This window comes from Lissotriton vulgaris, chromosome 11 (genome assembly GCF_964263255.1).
Source record: "Lissotriton vulgaris chromosome 11, aLisVul1.2, whole genome shotgun sequence".
Classification (NCBI taxonomy): Eukaryota; Metazoa; Chordata; class Amphibia; order Caudata; family Salamandridae; genus Lissotriton; species Lissotriton vulgaris.
The window spans coordinates 819,903,760-819,931,209 of NC_141699.1; the positions used below are offsets into that span (position 1 = coordinate 819,903,760).

The 27,450-nt window shown below is 43.9% G+C and overlaps 1 protein-coding gene across 1 annotated transcript in view; it reads right to left on the reverse strand.

Moving 5' to 3' along the window:
- EPHB1 (EPH receptor B1) overlaps positions 1 to 27,450 on the reverse strand; it is an 865,486-nt gene that overhangs the window by 294,247 nt on the left and 543,789 nt on the right. Inside the window, exon 5 of the mRNA XM_086943930.1 lies at positions 8,569 to 8,904. Within this exon, the coding sequence (XP_086800056.1) occupies positions 8,569 to 8,904 (336 nt within the window). The remainder of the gene's footprint in view (positions 1 to 8,568; positions 8,905 to 27,450) is intronic.

The window sequence follows — 27,450 nt, forward strand, 5'->3', positions numbered from 1 at the left end:
ATTCAGATGTGTCACACATTTGCCATAAATTCTGAATGTTAGCTGTCTAGTTGCTCATTAGATCACTGCAGTAAAGCTACTGCTCACCAGGGAAGTCTGCTACTGGTATTCAAAGTGCATGTTTCAGTCTGCATGTCTGAATTTTTTTAATGAAATAGAAGAGGATTTGAGAAGTCACTCAAAATGATCCCTAATTTTTCTTTCTGAAGCACTAATTATAGTTGCTATGGCAAAATGTACCCCCTCATTTTGTTCCTTTTTAAATTAAATGTTTTCAGACTTACCACTTCATTCCAATCAAGATGGATTCTGGTGTGCCATACTTAATTGCATAAGTAAGACTGTTAGCGCTCTAGTTGTTCTTTAGAACAATCTGGGACATTCTGTCATTGGGCTATACTTGGGCTACATCTGGGTGATATTTGGGCTACATTTAGGCTCTTTTGTCCCTGGTGGCAATCTTGGGAGACTGTATGTCAGAATTTTTTTATGAAATTGAAGAGGATTTGAGAAGTCACTCAAAATGTGGCCTAATTTTTCATTCTGCAGCACTAATCATACTTTCTATGGCAAAATATACCCCCTCATTTTGTTCCTTTTTAAATTAAATGTTTTAAGAGTTACCACTTTATTCCAATCAAGATGGCTTCAGGTGTGCCATACCTTTGTAATAAGAAGGACTGTTAGCGCTCTAGTTGTTCTTTAGAACACTCTGGGACATTCTGTCATTGGGCTATACTTGGGCTACATCTGGGTGATATTTGGGCTACATTTGGGCTCTTTTGTCTCTGGTGGCCATCTTGGGAGACTGCATGTCAGAATTTTTTTATGAAATAGAAGAGGATTTGAGAAGTCACTCAAAATGTGCCCTAATTTTTCTTTCTGCAGCACTAATAATACTTTCTATGGCATAATATACCCCCTCATTTTGTTCCTTTTTAAATTAAATGTTTTAAGAGTTACCACTTTATTCCCATCACAATGGCTTCAGGTGTGCTATACCTTTGTAATAAGTAGGACTGTTAGCGCTCTAGTTGTTCTTTAGAACACTCTAGGAGGCTGCAGTAGAACACAAAGGAATCAACGGACAGTCTCTGTCCTTGTTGGATGTACATGTTTTACTGAGAATGTCAGACTTCATTCTCACATGACTGAGAAAGATAATGTGAATTTACAGAAAATATGCTTTCAGTTTAGCTTTTAGATCCCCTTCCAAACCACTGTGGGAAAATCATGAGATATTAGTTTTCTTTCAAACATGATTCATGATATCACAGCAGAAGGCTTTTTCACATGGTAAAATCCCCTTAGAACACACCACAATTCCAAAAATGAGTATGATACCATCAACAAATGATTTATAATGTAACTAAAGTCCTAAAACCCTCTATTAACTACAATGCTTTTTAATGAGGTGCTATCATGTATATTGGTCCCAAGATGGCTGCCAACACTTCTTGGATGAAGTGCTGACAGCCAATCAGATCAGATGTGTGGTTAGGCTCCGCCCAGATATATATATTTTTTTGAACCTAAATTACTCAAAATCCACTGGAGCACATATCTTGAGACATAGCAAAGGCACATCGGGCTACCAGTCCCTACAATTTTGCCAAGTTTTGTGGAAATCCATTCAGCCGTTCGGGCTAAAAGTGAGTCCAACCGCCCTATGGAAATTAACATGGGGAAAACACATTTTGGGACCCCCCTTTTAACTCGGCCCCCGCTTGACGAATCCCCCCCAGACTTTTAGGGAAGGAGCGGAGCGCAGCGAGGCAAATTTAAGGAAAATTACAGGCAGATTCCTCAACCGGCGCCAAAGTTATTCCGAATAGAATGTTGCGGATTTCCTATAGAAAACAATCCTAACTATAACTACCTACTGGCGACCGCCTGTAGGTAATATATATATATATATATATATATATATATATATATATATGACTCAACAAAGGTTCTTGCTCTCTCGAAGGGCACACACGACATTCCCACCATCCGGTTTATTGGCCTCTCACAGTTCTGTTGCCCATTCTCCTGCAAATGATTCCATGTCCCAACGGGTTTCGAGGCCACTCCGCCTCTTCTTCATGGGGTCTGAGTGAGGAAGTACGCATAAACACACCCCTGCAAGCAATTGTTTTATTTGCATGGCACCACCCTAAGTGGGCGTGGCTTCTCATCTACTCCATCAAGCATGATGGTAGTCGTAGTCCATGGGGTGAGTACTATATTCCTTAAGAAGGTTGCATGCTTCCTTACAAAATTATCCGCATATAATATTCCTTAAGTAGGAAGGAGTCTGGGAAGCAGAGCTGTCTTTATTGCAATGGAACATCAAGCCGCGCGGCATAGTCCTGTGCTTTGCCACAGCTTCTCCGCGTTGCAGAATCTTCCTCTACAATCGGAGATGGTGCTCCTCCGCACGGCCAAGAGCAGCCGTGTAGGATATCTGACTCAACAAAGGTTCTTGCACTCTCGAAGGGCACACACGACATTCCCACCATTCGGTTTATTGGCCTCTCGCAGTTCAGTTGCCCATTCTCCTGCAAATGTTTCCATGTCCCGATGCGTTTCGAGGCCACTCCGCCTCTTCTTCATGGGGTCTGAGTGAGGAAGTACACATAAACACACCCCTGCAAGCAATTGTTTTAGTGGCATGACACCGCCCTAAGTGGGCGTGGCTTCTCATCTACTCCATCAAGGATGATGGTAGTCGTAGTCCATGGGGTGAGTACTATATTCCTTAAGTAGGTTGCATGTTCCTTACAAAATTTTCCGCATATAACATTCCTTAAGTAGGAAGGAGTCTGGGAAGCAGAGCTGTCTTTAATACAATGGAACATCACGTCATGAGCCACAAATGTTTACCGATGTGCCTCTCTAATGTTAGCACTATTAACTACATACTTAGGAGAAAGTTGGCAAGCGTTTTACTCACTAAGATATCTAGCAAACTCTTTCTATGATTATTGACCAATTCAGTAGTTCTAGATGCAAAGAATGAGTCCACCCTACGGTGACTCAACGGAATGCAGTGCACACTGGATGGATGTCTTTGGGGTGTGTCTGTATCCCACAAAGCTATCTTACCAGGGCTGCAACTTGTGATTTGTATATCACATCTGTATATCTGCAATGCAAGCATGACTCTGCTGAGCTGTCATACTAGGGTCGAAACCGGGAACTAAAGTTGACAAAGATCGTGCTCGGCAACAGGCACATTAACCCTCTCAGCTATCTTACCAGTACCGGAAGCTCAGAGCCGTTGTGTACACGCAGGAGGTGTTTAATCCGCTGAGCAGTTACACTCGGAGAGCTACAGGGCAAATGTGGATCCGTGTTCATAATGCTTAAGTCCGTGATCAACCCCAAGGACACAGATTCAACTCTCTGTGGATAGCTCAGCTTTATAATCTTTAAAGTTGATAGCATGAGCGCCACTAAGTAGGGTAATAATAGCACGGATCGTTATTAACATTCAAGACTATTACATGAAAACTCATTCAAAAAAGTACAAATTGATGATTGTTGTACATCCATATCTATGTAATGAGTGTGTAAAAATAATGTACTGTAAATAAGTTTGTCGCACTTTTTCTTGTGTGGGGGCGGATTGCACACTTTCTTACACATGAGCGCACATTCACACATAGACACACATTCTCTTACATAAACACACAATCACCCCCACCCAACATGGATTTTAGAAATTATTTTGCCTACCTCAGCTGTCAGATAAATGTATATTCCAGCTAATTGTACTTCATTTTTTATTACACTAATAGTGAATAATATCATATCATTCAGTATTAGTGCAATTTAAAAAAAAGACTGAAAACAAGGAAAGTGGAGCCCAAACCAACGTAAGGAACGAGTTCTTGGCACTGATTTTGTCACCTCTGAGGCCAGGGGTCACAAAAAAGTCAGTGCCAATGGTTGAAAAAGGCAAGCCAGAGGTCGCACCTGCAACACCTGGCGACCCTTAAATATTGTCCATGGCAGAGCCCAGGAGATACTGCGCATGTACTTTAGAGAGCAACAAGGGTGAGGTGTATGGCTGCCAGCCCCACCACCAGCTGCCCCTTTTGTCCACTCATTCAGCCATAGCACAGAGCTCAGTCGCTGGGCAGCCATGAAACCTGGCCCCGATACGCAGTAGTCTAGGATACAACAGCACTAACCCCTCCCTATTGTGCAACTTCCCTGTGATCTACACACATATCATTTAATAAACCACGGTTTATACATGTGCTAAAAGTGTTGAAGATAACTGGTATCACCATGACCAACTTAGTGATACTCAGTTGATCAACTTTGAAGGAGTTTAAGAGAGCCTAGGCCTGTTAGTATCCAAACATGTAGCTTGCAGTTCACATCAAAAGTAAGAAGTGCTTAACTTTCTCCTAATTTGTAAATACCAACAACAATAATAATAATAATAACAATATTTCGAATAACAATAATAATAATACATATTATTGTTGTTATAGGATGCCAATTTGTATTTGCAAGCCTGACACCGACAACCGGAACAGAAGGATTGCTGAGTACCAAGGCTGCCTATTCTTGATTATACTTTGTTGCCCCAATTCTGGTCTCTTTATTGAAAGGTTTATTTTTTGCACCACCTTTCCCCCTTTTTCCTCATTTCTGCCTTTCTCTCTCTCTGGCTCACGGTCAAAGTCTGATAGTAAAAAATAAGTCCCAGGCCCCTCACCTGCAAGCACCGCCACAAATGAAGCACTGTTTATCTTACTAAGAAACCTTACTGGCTGATGGCTTCAACCTCTTACACTGGCTGTCTTGATAAACGCTCAGTTTGGCAAAGAAACATTTCTATGTCAGATATTTTCATCTATAAACATTGGTGAATTGGAACTACTATCTTCTTCTAGAGAGGAAGAGCAAAAGACGGATGCAACCCGGAAGTAATTAATCAGGCGGCATTGAATGAGTGTGTTTTTATGGCCGGTTAAACTTTTCCTTAAAAATTGTTTTCAAGACAGAGGAATAAATAAATAAGGCGATCAGCAGTATTTGCTGAACACTATGAATCTTTAATAGAGAAAGCATCCCTTCTACATAGATACCTTCGTAATTTAGAGTGTCTCCTAACAGTTGCAGCTGTCAAATATCAATTGCATTTGAATTGCCGAGCTGTCAGGCTAATAAAAAAATCCAGCCTTGCACATGGGATACGGGACCATAAAGATATTTTCGCCTAAAAGACCTGAATATTTCGGTCAATTAGAGTCAAGATGACAGTCAAGAAATGCAGACAATTTAGAGCGTCCCTTAACGCTGCAGCGAGACTCATCACTGGTTCAAAAAAATACTCGCATATTTCCCCTGACTTTAAATCCCTGAATTGGCTACCTTTTGAAGCCAGAATTCATCTGAAAATCGCCTGCATGACACACAAGGCTGTACACATGAACTCACCCACCTACCTCACTCAAAAGCTGACAATTTCGGGGGGCTCTAGAACTACTAGAAGCACAAACAATCTTCTACTGAAGCCTTGAAGATTTCGGAAGGAAAAAACCTATAAACGCTCCTTTTCAGGAATGGCACCCAGGATCTGGACCTCACTCCCACCTGAAACCAGGCTCATCTCCTCCAACAAACTTTTTAAGAAAGAAGTAAAAGCGTTCCTCATGGCTAAACACACATGATCTATTATTCTGTATCTCTCATGAATCTGCTCTGTAAGACCTGCCTGACCACCTTGGTCTTTATGTATTACTTGTATTATCGACTTACTTGATTGTTTACGTTCCCTCTTTGTATATTGTTATATTGTTGACGCACCTGCCTGACTTTGCACACTGTACCTACACCACCTCAACGATCCCTACTCTTGTACTACTGATGCACCTATGTGACTGACTACACATCCTGCACTCACACACCTCAACTATGCCCTCCTTTACGCTATCTCCCAAAATTTTTAAACACGCTTAAGCAAGTATATGCTCCTTATTTTTGTACTTTATATTATTGGCACAACTGTTTGACTATGCACCTTTTACCGACACTACCTCACCTGTGACCTACCTCATGTTTTTTTGACCTACCTATGTAACTATGTAACTACTATGTAACTACCTAACTACCTCAACTAATACATTGTATTACTCTATCACCCCCGTATCTTGTAAAGCGCTCTGATATCTGCAAAGATCTTGTTCGCGCTATATAAAACTTTCAAAATAAAATAAATAAATAAATGTGCAGATTTCACTTTTTAAAAACACTGTTTATGTCCTAGCCAACTCACATCCCAGGCCACATTCCACTCTTCGCCCGGGTCACTGCTGAAAGAATGGGGACAATGTAAAGTTGGAGACCAACTTATGAAGAGATGGCCAAGAAGATCACTCTTCGACTCTGAAACCCTCCATTTATTTTGTATTTGAAGCCGAAGGGAATGAGAAAATCAGCGGTTAGTCGAGATGTGTGTGGGACTGCTTGAATACAAATGAGTGTAAAATGCTGCTTGTATTTCGTTTGGAGAATCCGGCAAACAGATTGCATCCATTTTTAAGGTGGCCTCCGTTGGAAGATTCGCCCAGCATTTAAGTTATTAAAATTTACAAGACAGGTCAAAGCAAAAAAATTGCACATTTTTAATTAAAACGTGTCAAATGCTGGGCATCGCCCACATTTTACAATCATGTTTAAGTTTAAAGAATGACAATATTCCTGCTAGCCCTCCCCATGTGATCCCTTCAGTCCCCTGCATTTCACTGAGACACTGACACCGGAACCAGCAGCACTTTGCCAGGGGGAGAGCTCTCACAGAAAACTTAAAAGCTGGAGAGTGTTTGCATAAAGGAGCTATGCAAAGTGAAGTGAGAGTGGGTTGTGAGTCTGACAGGAATCTTTGGTCTGGAGTACCACTGGTGGAGGGGCTGACTCAGGGGATTGGCGGTGAAACTCAGCCTGGGAGATATGTTTACGTTCAAACAGCGATTTATTCTAAATGCATCTTACCAACTGTATGGCTGCTAACGGTCTGGTTCCGGGTGAAATATATATTTGGTAAATAATTTACATGTTGGTCTGTTTTTTTCAGGAATACTTTCTGTATCAAAATGAATGTATTTAATTAGGACTTTTCAAATAGAGACACATGAAACTCACCCACCTCTGTAAAACCACTCCCATAATTACATAGGCTAGATCTCTTACAAAAGTTCATTAGTTACTTAAACGTCTTAGGCCACGCCCAACAGTGCATAGGCCAGTTCCCAAAATACTGCTAATGCAAACATACTTGAGAACCGCCAACCCCTAAAACATGGGCATCAAGTAGGAAGTTAATGGGGAGGCACGGGAAGCAGTTTCTGACTAAGTGATTTTTAATGCGTGTGATAGCATGCAGATGGAAGCAAAACAGAGCAAATACTTTAGAATCAATACTAGCCAGCCACCTGCTGTTCTTTCCTAATGCCAATAGCTTTGATTGGGCTAGTGGAGGCGGCCAGCTCAGATCCTGTATTGAATCCTATCACCTATCAACATTTCTTGTTTCTTCAGGTGTTACGGGCAGACTCCAAACTCATGCATATGTTGGTGGCCAGGTTGCAAGCCAGCCTAATGCATCTTCTACTCCATTTTTTCCTTATTAGGATTGGAATAGTGTCCCAGGTTAAGGGTGCCTTTCCAGTTACTCTTGTGTGGTCAAGGGCTAGCGTGACAGACTTACAAAGGACAGTCTAGTCTCTTGATATTCCACTGTGCATCTGATCATCAGTGATCAGAAAGGAGGAAGGTATTCTCTCCCGCCGAACCACCAACTTGATAAGGTGCCACAGTGCTAAACCTTAGGGAATGGGGTGACACTCCAGTTCTTTACTTATTCCTTGCACCTTTGTCTGGACGGCTTCCCACTCCAGCTAGGTTGAGGTGCTCAAACCATACTGTGCCAAAACTTGCTCCAGAGTCCCTTCCCACCTAAAAACTCTGTAAGATTTGATGTTGTTTCATTCTGTCACCTTCATTTCAAGAATTGTGGAGCTCATCATAGTTTGCAAGACATATTGTTTGGTATGTTTAGCCTCCTTCAAACACACAAAAAAGAATACGGGGTACTTGCAGGGGCTCTGCCCTATTATAGCCATAGACAGCAGAGTTGGGGCACTTATTTCGATACGATACTTCACTGCAACGTAACTTATGAAATACGACTTACTCTTAAGCCCACTAGAAGAAATCTAATTTTACTTACATGGATACCACATCATTATCCATGACCAAAGTGAGCTATAATGGTGAGAAAGGGTTAGTACATTTGCATATTATGACACCGAACATAAACATAACCCTACAAACACCTTTGTTTCCAAAATAGGTTGCAGACTTCATTTCACAAAAAGGTCCATTACTGTATAGGAAATAAGACACAGTTATGCCCTTCGCCCTTTAGGATGGGCCCAGCAAGTGCCAATGTGTGACTCTGGTATGGGGAACAAGAACACTTCGGCTTCAAGGGTGATACCACCGTCAACCCAGCATCTCTGACAAGCACTCTCAGAATATTCACAGTAGGACTGAGTGACTTACCGGCTTGATTGGTGGTGATATTCACAGTCACGTGCTGCGGAGGGAAAGGACTCTTGTTGGACACTCCATTCACGGCGTGGATCTCAAAGGTGTAAGGCATATGGGCCCACAGGCTGCTGATGAACACCCGTCCCTCGGCAAGGCCCAACTGCCGGGGTACAAACTCCACGTTGTCGTCACAGCGTGAGCAGCTTCGCCGGTCGGCCCGGCACTTCTTGCAGATGATGTTGTAGGTGACGTCATCGCGGCCGCCAGTCTCGCGTGGCGGGTGCCACTCAAGGGTGATGGATGTCTCGTTGATGATGGAAATGACATTCCGAGGGCCGGAAGGGACACCTTATGAGAGAGAAGAAGAAATGTCAAGCACTAATGAATTGTCTGATACTCTGCTGCACTGCCACTGAAGGTCAAAGACACATGCTTCCTCTCTTAAACTGCCAAACCTTCATAGTATCGTGTTCTTACCAGGTGCATGAAAGCAGTGATCAAACCGCATTGCAGGTACCTTTAGTAAAACATGGATTGTGTCCATTGTTATTGCATTTGTCTTTCTTCTATTTCTTCTCCCACATTCTTCTGAATACTGAAATCTCAGATGCCCACAACACCTAAAACAGGGTTTTAAGTAGCCGAGGACCTAACATAGAACGGCACCATGGAGTACGAGGTGCTGGGATTTCCATACCCCTACCTCCCCCACCTCCCCACTACCACACCTCTTCACCTCTTTCCTCCACTGCAGTAGCGTACCATGGTAGGGAGTTCCCCTCTTTCACAGCACACTAGTGACACTTTTCACACACCAGAACATGCATGCACCTTTAGAAGAACTTTAAATGGCCACACCACAGAAGTAGACACTAAGGACCTCGTTACAAGGGGCTCAGTTATTCTGAAACCCCCTGCAACAGAAGCAAGTGGCACCATTGTGAATGATGATAAGTCCTGCAGGAAGACTGTGGCTTCAGCAGTGGTCGAAGTGGGGGAAAAAAAGTAGGGGATCTTTGGGTGGAGAATCAGGGGGCGGGAATAACCGAAGATTGAATCAGTGGGCAGAGTCAGGGGTGTGGCTAGAAATAGCAAAACATACCAATTTTTTGTACGTTTAGCATTTCACTGACCAGTTACAGCTTATAACGTTATTTAATTAAAACAATGGATAAACATGTTTATTTGAGGTTTAATTCAGGAAAAGCAAACACTCATAGGGAATACAGGTTTATGTAAAGCGTGTGAAATATAAGCAGGAACAACATGTTACCTTAATGCTTTTACTCTCATTGTTCAGAAATCCATATTTTTTTGTCTCAAACATTGAAGTCATGAATACAGGGCTCCTCCTGTACACAGGTGTTAAGAAGGGCTCAGAAGAGAAAGGGACTCTTCAGGGGAATCTAGACTCACGGAAACCCACAAAGGGTCCTTCATATTCATGTCAGTCAGCTAGCTGCTCAATCATAATATAGCAAAAAGAACAACTGGTGGACAGAATGCAGAACAATATCATACATTCACCCCAGTACAGAGATCTGGGCCTAAATCCATCGTTTCTTTGCTTACCATGCTATTCCAGTTTGGACCCAGCCATATGCAAATCAGTCTTGATCCTGCACCCAATGGGAACAGTCCAGCCCGAACTGCCAGGCCAGGTCCTGCCTGGACTGGAAACAAGCATCCTAGGACCGGTTTCGGGCTTTCAGCCCTCATTAGCCAGGATAGCTTGATTCCAGTGGCATGGAGAGCACGGGACACATGTCTGAGCATTCCTGTTCCACTCCGGTAACAAATGCAAAAAAAGAACAATTGATGGACAGAAAGCAGAACAATGTCATACATTCACCCCAGTTCAGAGATCTGGGCTTAAATCCATCGTATTTTTGCTCACCATTCCATTCCAGTTTGGACCCCGCCATATGCAAATCAGTCTAGATTCTGCGCCCAATGGGAACAGTCCAGCCCGAACTGCCAGGCCATATGTATTCAAGTGTCCTTTCATTCGGGAAGTGAACACAAAGCAGTACCCACTGAACTATGCACATAACATATTGCTCTTTGATATGCATGGTACATGTACTTTGCAGCAGGCATATTACCCCTCTGCACTACCTTAGATGAGTAAAACAGCCACTAGACAAAACAGGCTCCCATCTCTCTCCAGCAGGTACATTGATCACCAAAGTTAACTTGGCACTTGAATTGTTGACCAAAACCTGCTGAATATACAAAGAACTTTGCAGTGTTTTTAAAACTTCAGCACTTGTACAAAACCGGTCCCCCCAAACGAAGCTGGCCCCCTACCCTTCAAGTCGCCCTGGAAAACGCCTGCTCCTGCCCTTTCACTGCTCCTGTCCCGTCAGTACTCCTGCCTATGCTCGATCAACACTCCTGCTTCATCAATTCCCCTGCCCCCTCCCTTCTCCTGGCCCGTCATTTCTCCTGCCCTGTTCACTGCTCCTGCCCTGTTCACCTCCTGCCCTGTTCACCGCTCCTGTCCTGCTCACCTGTCCTGCCCTGTACACCGCTCCTGTTCGTTCGCCGCTCCTGTCCGTTCGCCGCTCCTGTCCGTTCACCGCTCCTGCCCCGTTCACCGCTCCTGCCCCGTTCACCGCTCCTGTCCGTTCACTGCTCCTACCCCGTTCACCACTCCTGTCCGTTCACCGCTCCTGTCCGTTCACCGCTGCTGTCCGTTCACCGCTGCTGTCTGTTCACCGCTCCTGCCCCGTTCACCGCTCCTGTCCATTTACCGCTCCTGTCCGTTTACCGCTCCTGTCCGTTTACCGCTCCTGTCCGTTCACCGCTCCTGTCCGTTCACCGCTCCTGTCCGTTCACCGCTCTTGTCCGTTCACCGCTCCTGCCCCGTTCACCGCTCCTGTCCGTTCACCGCTCCTGTCCGTTCACCGCTCCTGTCCGTTCACCGCTCCTGCCCGGTCACTGCTTCTGCTCATGCCTAATCACTGCTTCTGCCCCGTCACCTCTCCTGCCCCGTCACCTCTCCTACCTCATCACCACTCCTGCCCCGTCACCACTCCCGCCCCGTCACGTCACCTGCCCGACACTTCTTTTGCCCGGTTACTTCTCCTGCCCGGCCACTTCTCCTGCCCTGTTGCCTCTCCTGCCCTGTTGCCTCTCCTTCCCCGTCACTTCTCCTGTCCCAGTCACTTCTACTGTCCCAGTCACTTCTCCTGTCCCCTCACTTCTCCTGTCCCGTCACTTCTCCTTCTCCTGTCCAGTCACTTCTCCTGTCCCTTCACTTCTCCTGTCCCTTCACTTCTCCTGTCCTGTCACTCCTGCCCCATTCACTGCTCCTGCCCCGTTCACTGCTCCTGCCTCGTTCACTGCTCCTGCCCCGTTCACTGCTCCTGCCCGGTTACCACTCCTGCTCAAGCCTAATCACCACTCCTGCCCCATTACTTCTACTGCTTCGTCACCTCTCCTGCCCGTCAACTCTCCTGCCCCATCATCTCTCCTGCCCCGTCACCTCTCCTGCCCCATCACTTCTCCTGCCCGGTCACCTATCCTGTCCAGTTACCTCTCCTGCCCGGTCACCTCTCCTTTCCTGTTGCCTCTCCTGCCCCGTCACTGCTCCTGACCAATCACTTTTCCTGCCTCGTCACATTTCCTACCCGTCACTTTTCCTGCCCCGTCACTGCTCCTGCCCATTCCCTGCTCCTGACCGTTCACTGCTCCTATCCGGCCAGCACTCCTGCCCTATCACCACTCCTGTCCCATCACTCCTCCTACCCCGTTCACTGCTCTTATCTGTTCACTGCCCCTATCCGTTCACTGCCGGTTACCGCTCATGCCTAAGCCTAATCACCGCTCCTGCCCCATCACTTCTCCTGCCCCAGTCACCTCTCCTTTCCTGTCACCTCTCCTTTCCTGTCACCTCTCCTGTCCCGACACTTCTCCTATCCATTACTTCTCCTGCCCGGTCACTTCTCCTGCCCTAGTACCTCTCCTTTCCTGTCGCTCCTGTCGCCTCTTCTGTCCGGTCACTGCTCCTGCCCAATTCACTCTGTGTACAACATTAACAAATTACACAAGGTGTCAAGTTCCCCATGTACTCTGTCTAGGGAAAGCTCCTCTGTAATCACCAACTCCGATCTCACTGGCACTTGATATACTAAAGGCAGAGGGCGGGCGCATTGTCATTCGAAAGGGGATAATCAGCCTCAATCGGAATGACAATGGACCTGCCTCGGTCTGTGCGAGCTCATGGGGGGGGGGGGGGGCTGCTGCATCCTCTGGAGTTCACAGAGAAGTGCGCTCCCCCCTGGAATCTAATGAAAAAAGTTATCTTTTTTAAATCGGACTATTCTTGCCGTCCCGGGATGTTTTTTTGAAAGTAAGAAGTAGGGGAACGGACTGAAATTATTTTTAGAAGTAGGGGCACGCCGTACCCTTCCGTTCCCGCCCATTCTACCACTGGGCTTCAGATGGTTTTAGCTCGAGACTATGCCTGCTGAAAGCTGGAGAGATGTTGGAGCGCAATAACAGAGAACATGGGGAATGACAACAGGAATTGGGTCAGTGTTCCAGATTACCATGGAAATTCCCCATGTCTCAGGAGAAACTCATGACTTTCAAGACTTTATATCATTGTATTGGCCATTCACACCTGCCCTCTGAGTCACTGATGCCCAGGCTAGCTGGAGCAAAGCATGTACTCAAACAGTTATCGCCAAAATTGTCTCGAGAATAGCAAAACCCCATAAATATTTTTACAGTACATTCAGCACACCAGTAAGCGCAACTCCATCACGGTTTACAGAGTGAGGCACACAGAAGCAAAACAGCTCCTGTGATGGTGTGGCGTAATGGCCAGAGATGCCGACTTGGGAAGTAGTGAACTGAGTTGGAGACTCGGTGTCAGCTCAACATCCTGTGATTCTCGGCAGATAACTTCATCTCCCTGAGCCTAAAAATCATGAACGTGACCTTGTATGTTGTAACTGGTTCTCACAGTGGCCAAGTGGCCGAGTCCCCCTGAGTCACGAACCCCAGAAGAAATTTAAAACTGACATTGAAACGGCCCCCTATAGGGTCCTAGAATCATTTCATTAACTGTACTGACAAAACTGATTGAGTTATGAATAATTTACGTAAAGAAAATTAAGATATTCCATATCAGCGATTTAATTCCTGTTTACATTTCATGGTTTAGTCAATCTTGCACTCCATAAGAGTATTAGCTATTTTTACAATGTTGCGTTTCCATAACATTTTTGTGTAGCATATTATTCTTACATAGGGCTTACTTTGAACAGAGTCCTCTCTAGGTGTTTATAACGGCCACCAATTACTCTTTATTTTGGTTTAGAAACCATAAAAGATTTACATTTAACAATTTACACATTATAATAATGAAACATTCATTTAATATCATTGTCCACAAGGTACCGCTAGACCAATGCATACTTGCTAGAAATCATATTTCTAATACAAGACCTTTCTTGAGTAAAATATCGGAATTAATAAAATCTAAAACATTGAGGAGTCTCAGCTAATATCATATAGGCAACCAAGGACTATAAAATTCATGTCTGCCATCCCTTCAATATTCCATTTATATTGTCAGAAATATAATAAAACATTTTTTTTAATTTAATATAGCAATAACTTTCCACATACTAAATAAATTGCAAGTGAAAGAAACATTTTTATAAAAATGTAAAGTTAAAATTTCAAACCTTCCTTTTTTCTTACTAGACCTACACTAAAATATATCTGCTGACACTAAAAACCACTCTTTGAGATGTATCTGTTCTCAATATTCTTTCTGCCTCATAACAGGATCTAATGCCCAATAGTCGGCAAATGGGTTTGATCCATTTAGTTCTACATTTTGTATATGCTGGACAAAATAATAACACATGTAGATCATTTTCTTTTATGCCCTTGTGACATAGTACACAACAGAGTTGTCCTCCCTTGTTTAGAGGACCATTTTGACGGATATGATTGTATCTGTAAAACACCATAACAAAATTTTAAATATAGTGATTTTGCTAGCTGAGGCTGCACGTCATCTAGAAATGACTCAAAGCTCCCTGTTGGTTTCATTAAAAGGAATCGCATTGTTAATGTGCCTTTAGCTAGACTATGGGACAAACTATCTTGAATGTACACCCAAAAGGTTAGATTCAGTATTTTCTTAGAGGCCATAGTTAACTGTGCTGGGTCTTTCCAAAAATGTTTCAATCCCAATTTATGAAACCAACTATAGATGTGCTTCAACCATGGCAAGCCTATGCTATAATTAAATCTTAAAATTTCCTCTAGCCGATCTTTTTATTGGGCAAGTTCTTCCGTTGTCCACAGTCGTAACCAAAACAATAATGGACTATACGACGTATGTTTAGATCCATTACAATAGGTGTTATTGGTGTGCGCATTGGAAGGCATAATAGTTTTCTAAAAAACTTGTTTTCTCCCACCATGAAAGTATTATTACTTGAGGGCCCCCACAATTCTGCCCAGTAGAGGGATGCCGATTGTGCCCTATGCTTACATACCTCAAGGGCAGGTGAAACCGCTTTAGACATGCTATTCTCATCTTTTTGGAGAAGTGTGGCTCAATGGTTAGAGCAGGCAGACCTCGATGCAGAACTCTGGCCAGGGACCAGGGTTCGATTCCTGCCCCGGCGGGTCTCGGGCTCATTAATTCCCCTGACCGGATATTCTCGCCTCAGTGCCTATTCTGATCATGGGTCCCACGCTGCGACTCTGGGCAATAGCTTGCTTAGTCTCCACAACGGCCCCCACAACGTGAGGGATGCCTGGTCTGCACCATGGGTGTGCCCAGGAGTGGACACTTCACAGGGAAAGCCAGGAAGGGTTCCCTTGCGGTATTCGTACAAGCGCCGGGAAACCCACTGCGGGTAGCTGTGCGCTATACAAGTAAAAAAAAAAACATTTTCTTTACTATTGGTAAAGTATTTTGGAGTAAAATAGTCTTACTTTTCTCCAATTACGGTTTCCAGGTCATTTTAGTATCCAGGGTAATGCCTAAATAGTTAAAATTCTGCATATATTCTATTTTCAATGTAGTGACAGTTACATTATTTTTTAAACCAGATGGCTGTTCAAAGTAGGCTTAACAGTGTATGTATTGTAAGTGCCAGGGAGTGGGGTGGGGTATTGGGTTGTAGGGTAGGGGTATGGGTTATTATTGTGTTCCTAGTTTTTATTTTTGTTCTCTAATACTTGCAAGTGAATGTCATGCCTTGACTTGCTTATGATGTTTCACCTAAAAACAAAAAAGGCTTGTATTGCTTACTATTTAATGTGAATTGTAGTCCTTGCTTGGACTAATGATTGTATATTGCTGCAAGCTGCCTAATAAAGAGATTTAAAACAAATATATATATTTTTAAAAAACTTATGTGGATTGGCTGCCATGTATTTTGTTTTATCCGAATTTATTTCCAGGCCCTTAGTCGCACAGTATACCCCAAAAGTATCTATTAAACATTGTAAACCCTTTGGAGTGTGGGATATTAAAATGGTATTGTCCGCAAATAAAAGTGCTGGTACTGGCACCGCCGAAACTTGGGAGAATCATGTTCGCAGCCCAATAGATATTCGGGACTATCATTTATATATAATGAAAATAGAGTGGGTGCCAGTTCACATCCCTGCCCTACGCCTCTGTTTACCTGTATAGGCTCAGTGAGCTCACCCCTCGGGCCCCATCTAACCCTTGCAAAATTATCCTCATGCAATCTAATAATTTGCATGAGTATTTCCCCTGGTACCCCTTGATTTTTTAGGGATTTCCAAATGAGATTTCTAGGGATGAGGTCAAAGGCGGCCTTTGAGTCCACAAAGGCGATATACAGGTGGCCCTTCTTGAATACTGTATATTTCCAACTCATACAAAGGAATCAAAGATTTCGTCAATTGTGCTTATTTTGGCTCTAAAGCCAGCCTGATATTTTGTTAAGATACTGTTCTCTTCAATCCAATCATTTTTTTTAATTTGACGAGCATATATTTTCTGTAAAACATCTATTAAACTAATCAGTCTATAATGCTAGGGGTCTTGGTGATTATCTTTTTTAGAAATAGTTGTAATTTCAGCCCCTTTCCATGATTCTGGTATCGTAGCTCCTGCGGCAACTGATTTACATAAAACATTAACATAGGGGCCCCAAATCTCTTTGTCGCATTTTAATAAATCTCCAGGGATTTGATCAGGACCTGGTACCTTCCCCGATTTTACTGCGTCCATTGCTGCCAAAGTTTCCTCTAAGCTAAAGTGTAGAGGGGCTATGGTTGGGATTATTACATAATCTTGTACATTGAATTCTATATCACTTATAGATGTTGAACAAAGGCAGGAAAAATGGCTGACCCACGTTTTAGCATCCAAAATGAGATCTTTGCTACATCTTCCCTTTTTATTACCTTTCGATATCAAACGCTAAAAACCAAATGGATGTTTGGTTTTGACTGCTTTAATTAATTCCGTTCAAATGTTATCATCCCAATTTTTCCTAGTTTGTATTAATAATCTCTATAGTTGTTCCTTTTCTCTTTTAAGGCCACTACATTTTTACTTTTTTTTGCCAAAATGAGTTTCTTTTTAGCCTCACTGCATTCTTTATTGTACCAGGGATTTTCTAAATTGCTTACTTCTTTCGTTCCCTTTTTGCCTTCTTTATTGAATCTGCTTAATATAGGTGTCAATGCTTCTACTAATACATGATGTATATTCGTGATTGGGATCTCTGAAGCAGGCAGATCTACAAACAGAGAAATAGTATCTGCAAAAATTTCCTAAATCTGCTTCATTGCCACATCGTTTCCCCCTATTGAGGCCCATTTTAAGGCTCTATGATTATTAATTAGTAATGATTCAATCTTACTACAGTTGGTATCACCATTACCAAGAGCATCTTTCTGAAAGAAATGATCCTCAAGTGTCAAGCATAGGGGGTAGTGATCACTCTCAGATCTATCTTCAACTACCAGATCCCGTAAAATTGGCATAGGCCAATGGATGCCAGAATATAATCAATATAACTCTGAGAATTGCTCCTTCTAAATGTGGCAACATTTGGGCTATCAGATGGCAATCGACCATTACAAGCTCGAAGCCCATGTCCCAACCCCCATCTTATTAGTTGCACAACAGAAGATGTACAAGGTACTACCGGACTGCTCTCCCGGGTAGGGATATTATTTACCATATCTTCGTCTTCAGAGATAGTTTCAAATCCCAGGGTGCTGAAGATAAAAGAGATGAGGTGCAAGGTATGCAAATGTGGAGAGAAAAAGAGTGAACATGTCTAGCATAGAGTAAGCACAACAGGAGTGATTGAGACACTCTGAAGACCATTACTTCTCCCATATGAATGAGATTTTTTTAATTCACAGTCTCACAATTTCAGAATTGAAACATTTTCAATAATAATTATTTTCAACAAATTCATTGTTGTTACAAATGTATCCTAAACATCTAACAACCACTGACAAAGTCAATAGTCCTGGCTGGTTTAGGCATAAATTAGTTGATGTGATCTATATCTGGGTAAAATAACAAAAAAACTCAGAGAGGAACCAGAAATAGGGTGGAGCAGAGTAGAACACTTTGAGAATCATCGAAATTTGTTTACGCATTTAAGCCACACCCTTAATTACATAGGCCACACCCCTTTTAGACACACCTCCATTTTTCTATCCCCTTAAAACCCTGGGTGCTCATGTAAAGTGCTTCAATACCTTTGGGTCAAGTTTGAGCTACATACAAAAAAAAGTACATGTGCAGTATACTAAACATATTAGCTATGGATACCAATACAGAAATAGATATTATCATACATTTTTGATATTTTTCACTCCTACTACAGTTAGAAATCTATATATAAACACAAATAGGTGTGAGTGATGCAGTGCGTGATAGAAAGAATGGAACAAACCCCTATGTTTCTTTGAGTGTACAGGAAAACGTTCTCCAAATACAATAATGTTTTGCAAGTGCAGTAAAAGGTGGAATGCCTAAATGCACATATCCCCCAACCAGATACCTGGACATTGACTAGAGCGTGATCATTTCAGAATGTGTATAATTTGGGGAAATGGGCCTACGTGTGAAAATCATTCCAATTCGTTGACCTCCAGGGAGCACACCTATGGACTATGAGAATTACACATAACTAGGAAAACAAGGCAAATCAAAGGCAAAAGCATACCATCGCATAATAGTCTTCTATTTTTGTGACGTGTCGAGAGGAAACATAGGCAACATAAGCCTCAATCTACCCGAAGGGATCAGCAGAGTCAGCCAGGAACAGAACTAGAGGTGCTCAAGGACCAGAAGAACAGTACGAATATGCAATGTACAGATCATTGAAGCATCCATCAGCGCTTCCTACCAGCAGCTCCCTACCACATATTACCATCTGACGCCAATAGACACACCTAACAACTGTGATCCAGCTCTCTGGTCTCATCCACCAAAAACTCACAACTAATTAAAGCTGACATACTCAACCTACTGGGCGACCACACCTCCACAAAACCGAATCAGAGGAAACATTTGTAAAATCAATCCCCAAACTTCAAAAAGGTGCCATGACGTAACTTTAATGGCATTTTGTGAGATATAGAAACGCTAATTAACAATAATCAGTGTACTATGCTTGTGGCTGTTAGCAGAACTGGATGTCTATACTTTGAATATGTGACGTTACTATGCCAGCAAATACCAAGCAGTAGGTTACAACGTGGTCGTTACAACAACCGCGTTGTTACCACGCATGGCTTTACATCGCAAGTCTTTTCTATGATTTGCGCTAGATGGCGCGCTGGACTTAGGAATAGTATAAATTACTATTCCTACTCCAGTTTGCGCCACAGCAGGGTGATGTGTTAGATTTAAAATCCAACACATTCCCTTGTGTTGCACGCCACCTAGCGCAAGTCGTAGAAACGACTTGCAATGTAAAGCCACGCATGGTAACAACGTGGTCGTTGTAACAACTGCGTTGTTACCTACCTGCGTGGTAACAGCAGCGTTGTAAATGCGGTTTCCCCTATAGTTCCGTATTAAAGAGTGAAGGCAACATCTAAACAGAAACAGAATGTTACCAGGAAACAATACTCTGTCATGACAGGTTTAGAATATGTTGTTCTTTTCAGGCACCATTAACATCAGAGAACTAGAACACATGTAAAGGTCAGCAACCAAATTAATTAAAGTGATGGAAGACTCGAGTCACAGCAAGGAGAGACTCAGTACAGCGGGATAGTTTATTTCACAGACAAGAATCTAGAAAATAGATTCAATTAATCCGTATAAGCATATGACTGGTCAATATCAGGATTTTCAGGTGGCAGGTTCAGGCACAGGATACAGTAAGAACCACGATAAACCATTAGTGCTGGGAGGATGAATGTTTACTTTTTGTGAACAGAACATATTCAGTTACAAAGAAAATTAAATAATACATTCAAATTAAATAAAACAATTTATTGTGTCTCTCCTCTTTTGGTTTTTCATATTATCTCTATGCCAACAAAAAAAAAATCTTGCTCTCTTTTCCTACATAGGCTCCCTATTTCCAGTCACACATCTCTGAATGTCGCACTGCAATTCATCATTGGATGGTCCTCCAGCCCCTTGTGCTCACCTCTTCCAAGGCAGAAGCCGTCTACTTTCCCTCCAGTTCTACTCCCAATGCATTTTCAAATGCTGTTTATTTCCCTCTAGACAGCATGACATTTGCCTCTTCTGCTAGGAACCTAGGTGAACTCTTCATCTCTTTAAAGCATGGAAGAATTAATTATCACCCATGCCACAGCAGCATGTTACCAGGTCATGAACAAATGGGAAATACTACCATGACTCCTCCTGCATACCACACATTAATTCACGAATACTCATCAAACTACATTATACTAACACTCTTCTAGTAGGCCTACATCAGTATATCTTTACCCCACTATATAAGGTGCTTAATTTTGTAACTAGCACCTATTTAGCTTGTACAGACATACAGACTTATTTAGTTTGTCATAAAGCTGGGTGGCTCTCATCTAAAAACAAGGCCCACTACAAGCTATAGTTAGCCTTCCCATGCTACCTTAATGACATCATGACTTCGTAACCTGCTGAGCTCGCTGCAGAAGAAAAATGTTCCTTACCCTGTAAGCATCTGTTCCTAGTATGTAGTGCTGTAGATTCACATGCTCTGCATACTCCTCCCATCTAGAGTTGGGCTTGGACGTTTGCCAGTTTTTTTCTTAGAAGAAGTCTTTCAAGTCATGAGGTGTAGTTGGATTTGAAATGTAATTCCTGCAACACGTGTGATTACCGTGCTCTATTTCTACGTTTGCACCCTGGCTCTTCTTAAGGTGGCATGCATGGCGCCATCTTTATCGGTGCCATGTTGCTTCACATTCTAAATCAAGTGTCCGTCTCTGTAATACTCGCCTCTGCGAGAAGGCCATCCCACCCCTCTGACTCATATTCCTACAGGTTGAAGCTTTGCTGCCTAATGAATGTACTGTTCATTGTTACATGTATTTTGCCATTAGATGTGCTCGTTCTCACCGCTTTACCTGGTAGAGAGCTGCTGCATGGCTTTGAGACTAAGATGGCGTGTTCCTCGCACAGTGGCACAGCCCATCTTATGTGTCTCCCATTGTTCACCCTGGCCTTAGCTGGAAAATTCCAGTTTGGGTGGGTCCTTAGAGGTGTGAACTTGTATAACTGATGTGACCATGAGGAAGAAGACCAGACCCCTCTGCAGTCTTCTCAGGAGACTGGTCAGATTAGGCTCTGCTGCAGTGTATATTCAATACACTAGTTGGTTTGTATTCTCTACTGTCTGAATGACTCTACATCATTTGGGAAGGCATATAGGTGGTCGTGAATGACCCGGGTGACCTGTTTTCTGGTCACTTCCTTCATTTGGCACCCGAACAGGAACTAAATCGGGTGTCCCTTCCTAAACTGTAACCAGGTGTAAGGAGGACGGGGCTACGTCTGGTTGGATGGGCGGATCAGGGTACCCTGCATAATAGAGTCCCACACTCACAGCTGCCCACTTGTCTGTTCGGGGTGGGCCTCGTCCGGTGGTCATCCTAGCTGGGGTCCTAAAAGGCGAAACCCTTGGAACAGGCCGTTTGGTCCAGAAGAGTAGTCAGTGTAGAATAGTCTTGTTCGACCTGTTTGCACCGGGTGAGTTTGTCTTGATTGTCTTTTGGTACATACAGCGCTGTACTGAATACGTCTGATTAGCATTATTGGTGGGTCTCCAGACCATCTTGGGGACACATGGTGTCCGTGTGGGTTCTTGCTCAGGCGATTGGGTAATTTGTTTTTCTTTTTCTTGGAAAATGCCTGAGATTGGATTAGTGTTAGTCGCGAGGTGGAGTCTACTTTTATACATTGGTGTGGTTTGCTACTTGATTGTTGCATTTTGGGTGTGCTTGATGGATGTAAAGTAGTGAATTCACTCTCTGCACTTTGAGGAGATTTATTTAAACTTATAAGGCGCGCAGCTACCCGCAGTGGGTTTTCCAGCACGTAGGGACAGACTAAAGAAGGAAAGAACTGCCAAATAAGCTTGCTAAAAGCACTGTTCTAATCACTGCTGAAAAAGCCAGGTTTTAAGTCCCTTGCGGTAGCTAAAGAGATCTGTTTCCGTCTTTAGGGTCACGGGCAAGGCATTCCAGGATTTAGGACCTAGATGAGAAAAAGATCGGCCGCCCATCTTTACTAGCTTAAATGTAGGAATGATGAAGTCGCCATTTCCTGATGACCTCAAGGAACGCCTAGGCTTGTGGGCCTGAATGAGACCCTGTAGATACTTAGGGGCTGTACCCTGTTTGATCCTAAAAACGTGGCATAGAGCCTTGAATTTGACTCGGCTCATAATCCTAAGCCAATGAAGATCGTGAAGTGCTTGAGAGGCAGATATTCTCCGAGGAATATTACGAAGAAGCCGTGCAGCCGCATTCTGAACAACTTGAAGTTTATTTACTGTTGTCAAGTCAGCTCCAAGGTAGAGGACATTACCGTTGTCCAGGCAGGAAACAACCAGTGCCTGGACTACAGTCCTCTGTGTGGAAATAGGGAGCATCCACAGGATTTTTTGAAGCCATCTTAAGGTGGCAAAACAAATGGAGGCCACCTTTACTGCCTGCTGCCGCATCGTGAGCTTTTCATCAATGAGGAATCCGAGATTGCGGACCTGAGCAACGGGTTGAGGGATAGGGCCCATACCCTTGGGCCAATGTTGAGGAACCCATAGATCTTTACCTTTGCCCAAGATCACAACCTCGGTCTTATCCCCATTTAGCTTGAGGAAATTGCTCTGCATCCACTCGGAAACTCAAGTCAAACCCTGCTTCAAAGCCGAGATTTTATTACCTTCCACATTAGAGAAAGAAAAAATAATTTGCGTATCATCGGCGTAAGAAAATAAAGTAAGACCGGCTTCCTCCACAATAGTGGCCAGGGGTCTAACATAGATGTTAAATAGTAGTGGGCTAAGGATAGACCCCTGGGGAACGCCATACGCCGATGGATAGGTTGTGGAAGCTGCTTTAGCAGAGAAGACTTGAAAAGTGCAACCACTTAAAAAGGAAGCTATCGAAGCTAAAGCAGGGCCCTCAACTCTTAGGAACCGAAGAGTTGCGAGAAGGATGGAATGTGACACGGTATCGAACGCCGCACTTAAATCAAGAAGAATAAGTGCAGATGTTTCACCGCGATCGATACCATGGCGCAATCTCTCTCTGACTCCGAAAAGTGGGGTTTCAGTGGAATGGTGCGCTCTAAAGCCTGATTGAGACGGATGCAGGAAGCCCGAGCTCTCTACAAGATGAGTCAACTGTGTGTTAATATGTCTTTCCAAAATCTTAGAAAAATGGGCAGCAGTGAGATAGGCCTAAAGTTGGATAAATTAGAAGCATCAGCTCCAACCTTTTTCAGAAGAGGAATAATCATCGCATGTTTCCACTCCTGTGGAACATGTGACTCTGTCGGAGGAGTTGAGGAGTTTCATCAACACACGGCGGGAATCCAAGTCAAGTTGTTTCAAGATCTTGGCCGGTAAAGGGTCACGTGGGGAGCCAGATTTGATACTTTCCAGACAGTGAGCAAAAGAAACATCGTCAAAAGGTGACCAATCAGTCAGAGATGCCTTGCTTTAGCAGGTTTTGTTGTTTCGGGTGCTGATGTTGCTCCGCTGATGCTCGGTTGAAGGAAAAGCAAGCAGTGCCTCCGGAAGGCACACAAATTTTGACATTCATGTGAAACATAGCCTTGGCCCTATTATGTTTAGTATGCTGTGGCAAAAGTATACTACGGACAACACCGAGTTACAGTGGCCTTTAACTGGTACTTTTGACAAACAAAAATTGAATTTCCTGCAGGACAAATTGTTTGCAAAGAGAAGTAGGCAGTATATGTTCGATAACCTCCAGGTATGGCAAAAGGAAGCTAAACAGAGAAGGATGAAAGAGGAGAAGTAGGCTAGGAGAAGAATGACACAGACAGCAACACAAAAGTCTGTAGCGTGTGAGAGGGAGAAGATAGAGAAGGGTATAGAATGTGCTGATCGAAAGTTTAGGTTGCAATGTGATGAGTCTTATGTCACGCAGAAAGAGGGGGATTCTTTCTTGGAGGATCTGTTGGACGCTCAACCCCCTCCCCAATATGCCCCACAAAGGGTAAGTATGCTAGTGGTACCTGCGTCCTCAGTTGTCCCTGGCACCTCTGCCCCAAATATGTCTGTTTCACGCCCTTCCTCTTCGGCTTCCGTGACCGGGACAACCGGACTACTAGCTCAATCTGCTGGTTCTGTCACCCCAGAGTCTGTTCTATCTCTTTCTCATACACTTCCCTCGCCGACATTGATGTCCCCAGTTCCTGCCACGACAGTGAATCCACCCCTTGCATTTCCACTCTTGCAGTATGAAGGAACGCCGCTGAAAGGTGATAGTGCAGAGACTCGAGAGGCTGCTAAAGAGAGGATGGGGCGAGTGTTGATTAGATTCAATGTGGGGGATGCATAGAAAAATATGGTGGCTGATCAGACCTCTCAGTGGGCCCGGAATCCGATTTCTAGTGTGGAAGACATGTGGAGTGTGCTGAAAGATTACAAGATGTTTGTGCAGCAGCATGCTCTCAAGCACATGTCGGCCACTCCAATTGGGTTATGGGAACAGTGTTTTAATGATGTTGCCCCTCAAATTATCTATGACATTCGGGATAGTGTTTATGCGGCCAGTATGGCTCCTAATTATGTCTTTAGCAATGTTGCCACGTTAATCAGCTACAGAGGCAGGTTGATCCAAGGGAGTCCAATTGCAGTGTCCCAGTTCCCTATGAGGGATGTACATCCCATTTACCACCTTGAGATACCAGAGTTACGAAATTCACAAACTGAGATTATTTGACAGCGAGTGGAAGGCCGTTTTCAGGAACAGTGGGTTTGCACCCCTTGGAAAAGGAGTGGGGTCTTATCTCTCAAGACCCAGTTGCCGGATCCTCTGGATAACCCGACCGCTTATTACAAAGAATTTACGGACGCTGCGTCTTCGTCAGTAATGACGCTGGCTGACATTGAAATGTTTTTCTGTTTACTAGTGCCGGTCGACATCCTGTGACGGGTGCACACACAAGATCATGTAGTAGAGTTGGGAGGCACTTGGAAAGAGTTTGGGGCATGGGATCAGGAGAGGAAGACTGTTGATAAGCCTAGAGCTGAGATACAAGCATTGCCGGGTCGGGTTATTACATATATGTACTCCTTGATCCCATCAAGGAGAGAGGTTTGGGATAAGTTGACGGCCTGCTGCCAGAAGAAGGATGAAAGTGTGTCTGATTTTTTCATGAGGTTCGAAGGGGTGTTCTTGGACTTTAGTGGACAGAATTTGTCGATGGAGGGAGGTATTTGATTATTTGTTAACAGATTTGTTTCGAACCTGCCCCTGAGATTGCGACTCGGTTGCAGGCTTTGGAAAGCACTTGGACTACTTCCTCTCCATCAGTTATTCTGGGCATGGCTCAGTATTATGAGCACAGGGAGAACGAAGAGAAAGAGAGGGTGGAGAAGAAAAATAAATACTTGAAAATGAAGGTGTTGATGCAGCAGGTGTCCAGGGGCGGTGGTAGAGGCAGAGGTATTGGTCCGGCTTGGCAGTTGCACTGCACCAGCCGAAATGCTACGACTGTGGGACCTAATCAGTGTGCATATTGCAAGGAGGAGGGGCATTGGCGCAGTGAGTGCCCGACATTGTTACAGAGAGTCAAGGCTCCCAGAGGGAGGGGCTCACGGGGCAGAGGCAGAGCAGCAAGGAACAAGGAGGGTAAGGAGCAGCCCGGGCGATCAGAGCAAAACTATTTTGATGATCTGAGGGGGCATCAACATTACCATGATGATTTTGATGTGCATGATGTGACAGGACTTAGCTATGTCTAGGACAGCCAGGGACAGGGTGGGGGACCAGTCCAGATCCCTGTGGACCAGCGTGGACCTTACGCCACCACTGATCTACAGGACTCAACGAAAAAACTCTTGGTCGATACAGGTGCAACGAACAGCTCTGTCTCTTGTTCACTGACCCCCGGGGCAGCTCTGCCTGGCCACAATAATATTTTGGTAGGCTTTTCAGGCATACCAGATGTGAGCCCCATCTCCGAACCTTTGGCTTTGACTATGGTCCTTTTACTGTACCTACCTTTCCTATTGACATCGAATTGTGGAGAAATTGTGATGGGTTTAGATCTCTTGAAGAAGTTGCATGCAACAATTTTGTGCTCCCCAGATTTACAGGCCGTCAACAGGATAGTGGTTCCCCAGCTCACTGTTGTTCCTGACATCACTGCCCTCTTGACAATGATCCCCCCACTGCTTATTTCTCCTTCATTGACTTGAAGAACACTTTCTTTAGTATTCCCATACACCCAGATAGCAGAGATATTTTTGGTTTGTCCTTGGTTGGCAGAAGTTTTAGATTCTGTCGAGCTCCCCAAGGCTAAACTGAAAGCCCCAGTACATATAGCCAAGCCCCGAAAGCCAAGTTGGACTACCTCACCTTTCCTTTAGGTAATGTTTTGCTCCAATATGTGGACAACCTCCTCATTGCCTTCGACATAAAAGAAGGATGCAAACAGAGTACAGTTAAATTGTTACATCATTTGGCAAATTGTGGACAAAGTGTCCCTTTCTAAATGTCAGTATTGTTGACAGGAGGTCACCTATTCGGGTCACCTACTGTCGAAGGAGGGAAGGAGACTAACACTATAACTAAGATGCCTGTTCCTAAGATGCAACGTGATGTGCATGCTTTTATAGGTATTACTTCGTATTGTCGCCACTGGACCCCTAATTTTGCTTTACTAACAAAACCCTTATTGCAACTAACCGCTAAAGATGTGCATGAACCCCTGCCCTGGACACAAGATTATTAGCATGCTTTTGAGCAGCTGATAGTGCTTTGCTCTGCACCTGTGCTTGGCACTCCAGACTACAGGAAGCCATTCGTGCTGTACATACACGAAATGGCTGGCTGCGCGCTCTCGGTCTTAACACAGACCTTTGGAGGTAAGCAAAGGCTGTGTGTCTATTTCTCTGCCCTGCTTGATCACGTCGCTAGAGCCCTCCCTAGCTGTCTGAGAGTGGCCGCAGCAGTGGCTATTTCTATTTGGCAATCGGCTGAGCTCGTCCTTGACACTGATCTAGCCTCATCATACGACTCCCCTTCAATCACACTGTCTGAAGAAGGTGAAGAAGGGACCAATCTAGCCACAACATTAGACTCTCCCCCTACTGACTCCCCTAAATCCAAGATTCAAGTGAACACCGGCTTCAGAAGAGACCGTTCCCATAGAAATCACCCTAGACCCCCACCCTTCCTCAC